We start from the raw sequence: 12,665 nt of genomic DNA, 5'->3' as shown, positions 1-12,665 counted from the left end.
GATTGAATTTCGTAAGAGATACCTATACCAAAATAGAAATGATGTTTAATTTGTCCTCCTCATTTACTTCCTCTGCCCTTCAAAGGGAACCAGTCTCCTGACTTTTAACACTGTAGATTAGTTTTACCTGCTTTTATACTATTTGTAAATCTTATATATACTAGTATTTTGTGTATGTCTTCTTTCACTCATAATTACCTTAGTGAAATTCATCTTTCTTCTATGAAGTTGATGATCATTCATTCTCATTGTTGTATAGTATCCAGTGTGTGAATATACTGTCCATGGGCATTTGGTAGTTTCCAGTTTGGATCTATTAAGAGTATTCTAGTAGTAGTTCCATAGTATGATTTTTTTTTTTTTTATTATATCTTGTATTTAAAATATCCAAGATAAACTCATTTTATCAATTTCATAGAGGTTTACTTAAGCAAAGTATTCAAATATAATTGATACCTATTTGTTACATATGTATTTTATAATGTCTTTTGAGTCTTTAAGTATTTAGAAGTTTTAAGTTTAAGTATTTAGAAGTTTTAGAAGACCAGGCATAGATGTAAAGAGTAGCATTAGCATGTAGAGTGATTTTTTTAAAGGCACCATGGTAATAAATGGTACAGCATTGCTTCAGAGTCAGGCCCAACTGTAGTCAGAATTTGAGTTGAGGGAAATTTCTTTAGGGTCCTTGAATTTTACTTTTTCTTCTTTTAATCCCTACAGGAGAATAAAAGTTATTAATCAACACCTGTAAGCCCTTAAAATAAGCTTTAGTTTTAACTCATTCCTTGGGTTTTCACATTTTCCTTGGGGGACTTTTAAGGCTATTGCCGTGGGTCCTACCTGAATCTTAAAAATGGGGTGGTGGGTGGGGGAAAGTCAATTTGCTCACCTCTTTCAACTCCCTGGAATCCTGATGGCTTAGTGGTTAAGAGCTTGGCTGCTAATCAGAAGATCGGCAGTTCGATTTCCGCTCCTAGGAAACCCTGTGAGGCAGTTCTACTCTGTCCTATAGGGTTGCTATGAGTCAGAATCAACTCGACGGCAGCAGGTTTGGTTTTCAACTGTTTGTTTCTACACTTTGGAGCCTCCACTTCTGGAAGGACGCAAAGTCTATCCATAGGTCCCTTGTAAGTGTAGAATGAAATGTGATGCATGTGTAAAATCTACTTTTATTGAGTTAATAGAATAATTAAAACAATAACAAACTGAAGACAATTGACCTGGTTAATGAGTATGCATTATATATTTGTTTACATTTGTAATATGTTATGAAATGTTAAGAATTCAATGAGCACATACTGAGTAGTTCCCACTGGCAAAGTATTATGCTGTTTGTGTGTGAGGGGGTGAGGTGAGTCAGCAAGGGGCAGACCAAGATAAGGTGTGGTCAGTACCTTCCAAAAGCTCGCAATGACTGGATATGTAAGTTTTCAGGATCTTTCACGAGAACTAAGTGTGTGTTAATGAAACCATTTTTACACAAAATAAATTTCATGGAAAGTTTTTCATTGCCCCTTTTAAAAAATGTTTCTTTTTAGCTATTTAAATGCAGGATTACATTTTTTAAAAATTATTTCTAGTGTTACGTAGATTAATTCATATGTAGCATTACCTCACTCTTTGATACTTTTATTCCCCCGTGGGTAAACTGTGAGGGTGCGATGGCCAAATTAGTTATAAACGTTAGTTATACACATAGTTATAAACATAACTATAAACATATTAGTTACATCCATATGTTTATAGTAGTGGTAGTAAATCTGTGAGAGTTTTAGACCCCTTTCTGATTTCCCAGCATTGTGGCAGCAGCTTTGTTTCACTCTGCTAGGTTCCTAGGTACCCTGGTGGTCTTCACCCTTAGCCTAACAAAAAGCCAGACTCCAGTGACGAAAAGGATAGTAATTGCCTAGTCTCATTTGCCGTTCTTTCCTTTCATAAGCATATTATACAGCTTATTACTTTTATCTGTGATAGTTTGTGTGCAATTTCTTATATACAGTGAAACTTGTGAGATCTGGAACTTGACGGGACTGCCTTGTTTTTCCGAGTCTCGCTAGTTTTCCTCCTTTGACAGGGTGCACTCTTCCCACTTTTCTGTCACTCATATTAGTGGAAAATATTTGAGTTTTCCTTCTCTGACAAATTTCCACCTTACACACATTCTAGCTTTTGCAGGTTTTACTGTACTCTGTTTTCACACTGGTGACCTAAAATGAGTTAAATAATGTCATTTTGTGTTCTAGATCTTCTTTAGTGCAGGAAAAAAAAAATTTATTCTCTTGGTTCTTATTATTATTATCTGTATAATTATGTAAGTGTAGATTTAAAAAAAAAATTAACCTGCTATTCTAAACTACTTGAGTATTTTTAATTCTGGGAGATCAGTTTTCCTAGTGCTGTTTTTTCCTCTTCTCATTGCTTTTTCTGTTTGTTGCAGGGCCCAATGTAAAGGCTGTTGCTACTGCTGTGGAACAGATTTACCCATTTGTGTTTGAAAGCAGGAAAGAAATTTTATAATTCATCACTTAATTGGTTAGAATCCCTAACCGAGCACCTTTTAAAACCTGCTGCACATTGGACTCAAAAGGAAAACTGGACCAACAGTAACTGAGGAAATAGACTCTTTTATTCATTCATGGCTGCAGTGTAAGCTTCAGTCCCTTTGGATTTTATTTCAAACCTTGCTGTAATATAAAAAGGAAGTTTACAAGACATGACATTGCTGCTTTTACAAAAGGACATTCTATTTATTTTCGCAGTAATTCTCATGTCCCCATAAGCAGAGCTGTCACAGTGTGCACTACCTTAAATTGTTTTATTTTGTCATTGTTATTTTTTTTCCAGTTTGAGCTAATGCGTTTTATTTGTGAATAGTCTTTTACATTTTTGTATGCTGAACATGGGCACCAAAGAACCTGTAAAAGTTATCTTTTTCAATTGAACATGCACAAATAAAAGTTTGGAAATGATCTCTCTTCATATCCATTCTAGAACTTTCATTCCCCATTTTCTATTTTAACAAAGATTGTATTCATAATTTTTTTTTTTAAACTATGCAAGCTTAGACTTTTGCTAAAGTGTGTTGGCTTCTTTTTGAAGTGTATTTTGTATATATGTATATATGCCATCTGTGTAGTATCTCTTTAATGCTCTGTTACCAAATATCAAATAAGAATTTGTTTCTTGCAGATTAGAAATGCAAACATGTATATAAAGTTGAGGGAACCGGAGTAGAACTTTATAGGTAAAGCATAATGTTTTATGTTGCTAATTTAATATGATAGAAAATGTTAAATAACTTTTGAAAGTTAAGAAAATTGTAGTTTTTAATAAGAAAAACCTTCTACCCACAAGACGGATATGAGGAAGAAACTGATGGGTTGTACCTCATATGTACCTTTGTTATTCTGGAAAGACTCAACTATAGTTATAGGAAAGTGACTGAGGTTCTTGACTCATTAAACTTTGGTTAGTGCTCAAGGCTATATTAAGAGTCTTGTCAGAAGCTGATAACATTGTGCTGTTCTAACAAGAAGTGCCCACAAGCTGCCTCTGTGCCACGGTATAATTATAATATAGTTCGACTTGAACTTGAAAGCCATTTTGCGAGATGTCTTTCCCCTTGCTGTGTCTTATTTAATGGAACTAAAGAGTGACTATTCAGTACAGTATAAAAAGTGGGATTACTACTCTTAATGTTATAGTAAATATGCATTTGTGAAGCAGTTTCTTTCTGGCTCATCCATGAGCCTGGAATGGTAGTACACGCTCAAGCTGCAGCTGCGCTCCGTCATAGTAAAACCAACAGTGATTTTACCTGGAAATAAGGCTGAGTGGAGAGTTGAATTAGCTTCTCAGTAGAAACTTAATAGAGACAATACTCTAACATAACCTTCCACCAAAACCTGAATTACCAAAATGTTTTGAAACCTTTGCGAAAAATTATAACATCTTAACCTCCATATTTAGTGTAGTTTCCTTACCTTATTATAAAATCTTGAAAATTTAGTTTAAGCATTGCACTGAACAATACATATTATTTTATGTTTATTTTTTATCTTCTCATTGCCTTCCCCGCCCCTGCCTCTTACGTCCTCAAAAGTGGGAATCAAAGGCAGACTTTTATTTTCTTTCTTTTAAAAGACTTGTGATTTTTCAGACTTTAATTGTCTTTCTCTTTTTTCCCATTGCGTTTATTTATCTTACTTTAAAATCCAGTAGGATAGCTAATCTCATATAATACAGAGAATAGAATTAGATGGAAAAGTTACAGATTCTGGACTGGCTGTTTTAAAAATCTGTTATTATCCACTCAATTCTAATCAACAGTAGCAAGTGAACTCCTGCTTTGCAGCATTCACTCAAAAAAAAAAGAGGAAAGAGAAAATAAAGCATTGTATTTCTGAGGTCCATACCTAGATGTTTTAACATTTTCAGTATTCGAGTGACTTGAAACTGGGTAGTATCTCATCAAAATGCTTTATCTGAAAAGAGAGGACAAACAGTCTGACCAGGTTCAGTTTCAGGGCGGCTGAGTGAGCATCACCTGGCAGAGTGTCCCTGGGTAAGCTACTAGATCTAACAAAGGTGGTAAGAAGTGATCGAGTGTGATGTCTTTTGCTGGCTTTCCACAAGTGCTGTAAATTTTTTTATAAATAAAAAATGTGAATATATACATACAAATCATAAGGATTCCCCCTTTTTATTTTTGAAAACCTAAAAGCTCTGATTTAGGAGGGTATTGGGTGAAAACATCAGTTTGAAGACAGAATTTGTTTAGTTACAGACTCAGAAAAATTTAAGAACATTTAAGATACTAAAGTTGAAATCACTGGGAACAAACCAATTATGTTTACAATTTCCTGCCCATTTACATTCATTAATGAATGGCTAAATCAAGAAATAGCTAAAATATATATAGCATTTGAACTTCAAAGGAAACATCTAATTTGTTAAATATCTTAAAATCTGTGATGCTAGGCAAAGAAAAAAATTTGATTACGTCTTGATTTTTTTTTTAATCTCAGCATATAATTCTACTGAAGATTGATGATAAATCTCTTTAATTGACCTCTATAGAACAGTTTCCCTTCTCCTACCAAAACAAACAAAAACAGTGCATCCTCTAACTTGCATATGAAATGTACCGTGATAGAATTATTTAAGATCTCAAACTTCCTTTATGCATAATTTCCTCTGCCAATTTTAATTAAGATAGTCCATTTCAAAACCAGAACTTTTAGTCAGTCTTCTGAGACTCAGATAATACAGTTTCACTGTTGCTTACATAGATTTGTAATATTTCTACTTTGTTACCATGGAATGTAGTGGATCATATACCTTTATATCAAACTGGGACAGTTTGTTCCTTATTACCAATAAGGAAAAGTCCAAGCCAAATAAAAGTCTTCCTCTTTTTCTTTAAAGGTTTTTGGCTCATAAGATTGATTCTTTTTTCTTCAGGTTAATCGCTCATGCTTTAAATTTTTTTGTGTGTCTTCCATAGCTCATAATATTAGTAATTTAATGGGTTACTGCTTAAGTGGTTTGAGACTCTTCATTGTGGATTGTCTTATCATCATAACCAAGTTCTGTTGGTAAAATACTTTGCCAAGTCTTAAAATTCAACCGGAGAAATACAGAAGATAGTAATCCATTGTTGTGAAAATGAAAACCTAAGTTTCTGGTATGGTTTGTGGTCTCTATGTTTCACTACAGAGAACAGTAGTGAGGGGATTGGCTTGATGTCTGAATGTCATTTATTATATCCGCAGTCATCTGAGAGGCAACATCAGTTATAGCCAGTCTGCCATAACCTGAGGTAGTGATATTCCTGAGGAGTGCTGATAATTGCAGGAAACTCTGGATTGCTATTAAGTTTTCATGAAAGCCTTACAAGGAGAGAATTATATAAACTTGATTTAACTCAAACCTAATTAGAGATTTGGATAAATAACCTAACAGCCTGACCTCTTTCTAATGTTTTACTAATGGCTACTTTTAAATAAATATGGTCCCATGATTTTGAAATTGTTCTATTCACATAAGAAAATAGATGGGGAAAAAAATGCTTATTTTCTCAATGGTTGCAGAACTATTTCTTTTAATATTTTTTAATACTAACATGAAATTAATAAAACTAAGATATTTTGCATTAAATTATATTCATAATTCTTAAAATAAGCAGTATAATCTTTGTACTTGTTGAATTATAACTAGGAATTAGCACTAAAATCCTAGCCAGGACCCTATCCTAATCTAGAACACTTGTGCAATTAAATTGTCCACATTGTGTCCTGGTTCTTTTTTTTATAAAAGATCCGGTGCAAGTAGTGTCTTAGTAGACAGAAAGTGTAAGTGTTCAGACCACTTAGTTATCTGAATAATAAAGCTGTAACTGGCATCTATACATATCTTAAGGCAAAGGTTGATCTCATTACTAGGACATAGTCTTTCAAAGGCTACTCTGAAAAAAGGTGGGGAGCATTCAACCAGCCGCTATATTTGTACGTGGTATCCTGCTCAGAAAAAGGAGCCCTGATGGCGCAGTGGTTAAAGCGTTGGGCTGTTAACAAAAAAGGTTGGAAGCTCAAACCCACCAGCCGTTCTGTGGGAGAAAAGACCTGGCAATCTGCTTCCGTAAAGATTACAGCCTTGGAAACCCCTGTGCCCTTATGGGGCAGTTCTACTCTGTCCTGCAGGGTTGCTGTGAGTCAGAATTGACTGGAGGCAGCAACAACAACATCTTGCTAAGAATAAGAAACTATGTGACCTTGTGCCTCCTCTACCTTTTGAGGTTCTTTTTGTGGGAGGGTGGGGGTGGTGATTAAAGGTTGTCTGTAATTTCAGGGTGTCTTTTTAAAACTAGCTCCATGACACTGAAGAGAAAAGATGGGAGTAACAAATATGTAATGGCACAAAGACACCCTGTGAGGTGTTCTACCACACTGACATTCGTAAGATTTTGAGGCCATTCGATCTCTGGAGAAAGCAGCTTTGGTTGGCCCTTACCACACAGCCTTTTACACTCCATCAGCTGCTCTTGGGACTCTTTTTTGAAGCTGTTTTGGCACTAACTCCTCTTGGTGATGACTCATAAAACGAATGTTGTTTTTCACATAGTTCCTGAAAAAGAAAGAGGCACTAATGAAAATGCCATTCTTAATTTACAGTGATTTTTTTAAAAATGTGCTATTATTTTAACTATCATTCTGGGGTTTTCATGTTTTAGCTATGCACAAAAGACCTATTTTTATTGTGAAGCTTTGATGTATCACGAAATTCAGTATAGATAGAACTTCGGTCAATTTCATGGAAAGGGTAAGGTGGGGGTGTCTTTTCAGAACATAATTATGGCCGCCCTGTGTGCAAGGAAGGATTTCAAGGGTAATGTTACATTCAGAGAACTAATGAAGATAACCATCTCAGATCTGATTTCCATTTTTCAAAATCTACCAGTATGCCTGTATTTAGAACTACATATTCTGCCTTCTGCATTTTCCTCTCCTGCATTAATAAATACTCTCTACAGGGTTATTCCCATCAGCATAAAAATATGCTCTAGTATTTTACCTTAATTAGAAGACCTTCCTTCAATCCGCCTTCCCTTTAAGATAACTTCTGTAATTTAACCAATTGATGGAGTAGCTGCAATGTGTCACACACTGATAGGTGCTGTGTTTGGAGTGGATGAAGGCTCCTGCTCATAGAGCTAACATTTTAATGGGGGAGAAAAGCCTGTGAGCATGTACTTTCAAGTAGTAGAAGTGCTAACGAAAAAAACGGCAAAAGAATGACTGAGCGGGTGGGGTCCGTTTCATGTAGATGACATCTTTCTAAAGAGGTGACAATCAGAAACTGGAATGAAGTCAGGGAGGGAACCATGTGGAGAACTGCAAATAAAATGTGTTCACAGAAAGGCCAGTATGGTGAGAGCAAGGTTAAGTGTGTGAATGGAGATGAGGTTGGAGGCTTGGGTAGGGAGGGGGCTAGTGAGAATTTTATATTTTATTTGAAATGTGAAGCAGACTTGGTGGTGTAGTGGTTAAGCGCTTGGCTGCTAATCGAAAGATCAGCGGTTCAAAACCACCAGCCGCTCTGCGGGAGAAGGACTTGGTAGTCTGTTTCTGTAAAGATTTACAGCCTTGGAAACCCTATGGGATAGTTCTACTCTGTCCTATAGGGTCTCTATGAGTCCAAACCGACTCGATGGCATTTTTTTTTCTTTTTTTTTTTTTGGTATTTGAAATGTAATGGGGAGCCTTTAAAAATTTTTGAGCTGAGGAATGGCATTTTAAAAAAGATTAACTGCTGTATGGAAGATAGACTGTAGAGGACAGGAGCTTGTTATGGTCTTGATGAAAGTCGTGGCTTCTACTTAGAATGGTATGGGTGGAAAGGTCAGATTCGTGATAGGGTTTGTTAACAGAGCTAACAGGACTTGCTGATAGTTTGAATGTGGGGTATACGGGATGGCAAGGAATCACAAATGTATCAAGTTTTTGTCTTAAGGCATCTGCAGAGGGAGAAGATTTGTTGAGGAGTGTATGTGTGTTTGGGTGAACAGAGTTGGGAATCGAGTTCAGCGTAGGTCATGTTAAGTTAGAGATGACTATTAGATATTCCAAGAGAAGATATTAAGTATGCTGTTAGATTTGCGGATTTGAAAATCAGGTAAAAGGTCAAAGCCTGGAGCTAAAAGTCTGAGAGTCCCCAATATATGGATGGCATGTAAAGCCATGGGACTATATGAGACCATCTAGAAGTAAATGTAGATAGAGAAGAAGCCCAAGGACTGACGGCTGGTCACTATTGTATTTAGGGGTGTGGAGTAAGAGGAAGCAAAGGAAACTGAGGACTGACTAATGAGGTAGGAGGAAAACAAAAAGTATGATGTTCCAGAAGACAAGCGCATGGAGCATGATGAACTGGGTCAAGTGCTGTGGGAAGTCAAGTAATAGGATGACTGAGACCTAGTCCTAAGGTTTGATAACTTGGAAGTCATGAGTAGCCTTGAGAGTAAGAAAGTGGGAAAGTTCAAGAGACAATAAAAGGTGAGGGCATGGAGAGACCAAATATAGAGCACTCTGGAACTACTAAAAGTGGGGGCAGGGAAATGGGTTAATAGCTGGTGGGAATTTGAAGTCTAGGAAGGTACGTTTTTTAGGATGGGAGATACTGCAACTTTTGTGTCTGTGTGTGCATGTGTTTAGGTGTTATGATAATCCCACAGAAATGGGAAATTGATGACACAATCAGTGCACAAATGGAAGAATTGGCCTTGCAACAAGGCAGAGTATGTGGGCATAGATGTCAGTGGGTTAGTAGATCACATAGTGGGAGGATGTGGTGGTCTCTATTGTTTTTATTAGTGAACTAGAAAAAAGCAAGATTGTTGGCAGAGAGTAAGGTGTGAAATAAGCATCTTGAAGAGTAGGAAAGTCAACTCACCTGGGAAATGTGGGAGATTGCAGGGCATTCCTGAAGGCCCATTTGAGACTTAACGCTCATAAATTTAAAACAAACCTGTCAGCATAGTTATGTTTTCTTCAGCCATGTTGAGCTCCTCAGATGCAGAGATAAAATAAGCTAAGAGTTGCTTTAACCAGGGTTAAGATTTACCCAAATGATGGAGGGAGAGGACAGAATTGGCAGCAATCGTGGTGATGGTCCACTAAACTTAAACAGGGTAAGAAAAGAAATGAGGACATGAGTGATGGATACTAAGTGGATTCCAGATCCTGATAAGGCTGAAGATTTGTTGAAGTGCTGGTTCTGGAGAAAGTGAGCTGAAGAGAAAAGAGTGGCTAGAGAATGAGTGAGATGCTTGTGAGTGGAACAGTTATCAGTAATGATAGAGTGTAGGGTATGACCATCTGTTTTTCTTCTCCCTTCACAGTAGAACTTCTGGAAAGAGTGACTATAGCTGATGTCTTCACTTCACCTTCCACTCTCTCCTCAGACTTCTTCAGTCAGCTTATGTCCTCTCACTCCACTGAGATTGTACCTGACAAGCCTCTGATCACATCCCTCTTTGTAGTTGGCCTTTAAGCAGCCTTTGACATCATCCAGTGCCACCTTCCTAAACACTGCTTTTGGCTTCAGTGATACCTTATTCTCCTAGCTTTCCTCCAGCCTCACTGCTTGCTCCTTTACTGTCGTTTTTGATGTTCGTTTTCCTCTATGTGATCTTTAAGGCTTGGTCCTAGACCTCATCCTCTTCTTTATCTATGCTCTAACTACATGATCTCATCTGGTTCCATGACTTAAATACCACTTAAAGGCTGATGGCCTCCCAAGTCAGACTCAGAGTGCCTCCAGAATTCCAGACTTGCATAGCCAACTGCATACTAATAATATATCGGTTTGATGTCTAGTGAACATCTCAACATATCCAAACTAGAACTCTTATCTCCCCAGTCCTGAACCCCAGTCCTCTTCCAAGCTTTCTTATCTCAGCAAATACACCACCATCCATCCAGTTTCTCAAGCTAAACATTAGGTGTCATACTGGATGTGTCATTGCCTTGTTGTTGTTAGATGTCATCAAGTCAATTTCAACTCAGAGTGACCCCATCTCATTGCCTTACTCTTCTCCAGTTCATTCATGAGCTCCAGCTATATGCCCAGAAATGGTTCTGTTGTTGTTAGATGCCATTGAGTCAGTTCCGACTCATGGCGACCCTATGTACCACAGAACGAAACACTGCCCAGTCCTGCACCATGCTCACAATCGTTATGCTTGAGCCCATTGTTGCAGCCACTGTGTCAATCCATCTCATTAAGGGTCTTCCTCTTTCTCGCTGACCCTCTACTTTACCAAGCATGATGTCCTTCTCCAGGGACTGATCCCTCCTAACAACATGTCCAAAGCATATAAGACATAGTCTTGCCATCCTTGCTTCTAAGGAGCATTCTGGTTGTACTTCTTCCAACACAGGAATTGTTCTAGGCTCTGGGAAACAGCAGTGAACATACTATAAAAAATTCTAATGAATACAAATGTAGTGGTAGGATATAGACAATAAACTAAAATATGTAGTGTATCAGCTTTGGTGAAAACTGAAGTAGGAAAGTGGATGCAAAGTTGGGGACAGGATTGCCATTTTAAGTAGGATAACATGAAAGGTCTGAAGGAGGTGAAGCGGTGAGGCATGTGGATATCCAAGGTAAGAGAATTTCAGACAGAGAAACAAGTGCAAGGACTCTGAGCCTTCAGTATGCCTAGTGTGTTCATGTTATAGCAAAAAGGCCAGTGTGGCTGATGAGAGCAAAAGAGGGGAAGAGTAGTAAGATATGTAGGGCTTTGAAGATCATCATAAGGCTTTTACTTTGAGATGGAGAACCACTGGAGGATTTGAGCAAAGCAATGGCTTAAAGGGATCACTCTGGCTGCTACGTTGAGAACAGATAGGAGGGGAACAAATATGGAAATGGGGACCAGGTAGGTGACTACTGCAATAATCCAAAAGAGAGATGATGGTGACTCAAATCAGGGTGGTAGCAGTGAAGGTGGTCAGGCTCTGGATAAATTTTGAAGTAAGAACTAACACAAATTCCTGACAGATTGAATGTGGCATGTGAGAAAAAGAAGGCAGAGGACTCCAAGGTTTGTGGCCAGAGCAAGTAGAAGGATAAAGTTGACCTCAACTGGGATCCATAAGACTGTAAGTGGAGTAGGGGTAGGGGGCATCAGCAGTTCAAATTACAGTATACAAAGATTGAGATTTGACACCTTTGAATTGTGGTGTTGGTGAAGAATATTGAATATACCATGGGCTGCCAAAAGAATGAACGAAGAAGTACAACCAGAATGCTCCTTAGAAGCAAAGATGGCAAGACAATGTCTCAGATACTTTGGACATGTTATCAGGAGGGACCAGTCCCTGGAGAAGAACATCATACTTGGTAAAGTAGAGGGTCAGTGAAAAAGAGGAAGACCCTCAATGAGATGGATTGACACAGTGGCTGCAACAATGGGCTCAAACATAACAATGATTGTGAGGATGGCACAGGACTGGGCAGTGTTTTGTTCTGTTGTACACAGGATCACTGAGTTGGAACTGACTCGATGGCACCTAACAACAACAAGATTGAGATACGTGTGAAAAGACATGTAGAGTAAGCAGTTGAATGTACAAGTCTCCAGGTCAGGAGAGATAACTAAGCTGGAGGTGTAAATTTAAGAGTAGTGGCATATGTTGTTGTTAGCTGCTATTGAGTCAGCCCCTGACTCATGGGACCCTACATGTTTCAGAATAGAATTTCTCCATAAGGTTTACTTGGCTGTAATCTTTATGGAAGCAGTTCTCCAGGCCTTTCTCCCGCACAGCCACTGGATTGGTTCAAATCGCCAACCTTTAGATTAGTGGTTGATCACAAACCACTTGAGATGACATAAAAGCCATAACTTTGTCTGAGATCAACGAGCCAGTGAGGGTGGTAGAGAAGTGGTCAGAAGACTAAACCCTGGGAACTTCCAACTTTAAGATCGTGGGAAGATGAAATGGACCCAACAGAAGAGCTGAGGAGGAGTGAGTCGTATGGTAAGAGAAAACCAGGAGGGGGATCCCGAAGGCAGTGAAACAGGTATTCCAGGAAGGAGGACATGCTGAGTCAATGCTGGGGATCGCCATTAAGATGAAAGATAATAGACCAGAGGTTTA

At 38.0% G+C, this 12,665-nt stretch overlaps 2 protein-coding genes across 3 annotated transcripts in view; one reads left to right on the top strand and one right to left on the bottom strand.

Moving 5' to 3' along the window:
- Positions 1–6,622, top strand: part of TBPL1 (TATA-box binding protein like 1) — a 34,663-nt gene extending 28,041 nt beyond the window's left edge. Inside the window, exon 7 of one of the 2 annotated variants that reach the window (XM_023730074.1) lies at positions 2,438–6,622. In XM_023730074.1, coding sequence (XP_023585842.1) covers positions 2,438–2,517 — 80 coding nt within the window. In that variant the 3' untranslated portion in view covers positions 2,518–6,622. The remainder of the gene's footprint in view (positions 1–2,437) is intronic. The other variant, XM_004368906.2, reaches the window with a different exon arrangement.
- A 2-nt stretch (positions 6,623–6,624) lies between these two features.
- The window catches only part of SLC2A12 (solute carrier family 2 member 12), a 62,776-nt gene continuing 56,735 nt past the window's right edge, over positions 6,625–12,665 (bottom strand). Inside the window, exon 5 of the mRNA XM_004368975.3 lies at positions 6,625–7,125. Coding sequence (XP_004369032.2) covers positions 7,023–7,125 — 103 coding nt within the window. The 3' untranslated portion in view covers positions 6,625–7,022. The remainder of the gene's footprint in view (positions 7,126–12,665) is intronic.

Source organism: Trichechus manatus, unplaced genomic scaffold (genome assembly GCF_000243295.1).
Source record: "Trichechus manatus latirostris isolate Lorelei unplaced genomic scaffold, TriManLat1.0 scaffold00002, whole genome shotgun sequence".
NCBI classification, from domain to species: Eukaryota; Metazoa; Chordata; class Mammalia; order Sirenia; family Trichechidae; genus Trichechus; species Trichechus manatus.
The sequence above is the reverse complement of the archived record's forward strand: the minus strand, read 5'-3'. Positions and strand labels throughout refer to the sequence as shown.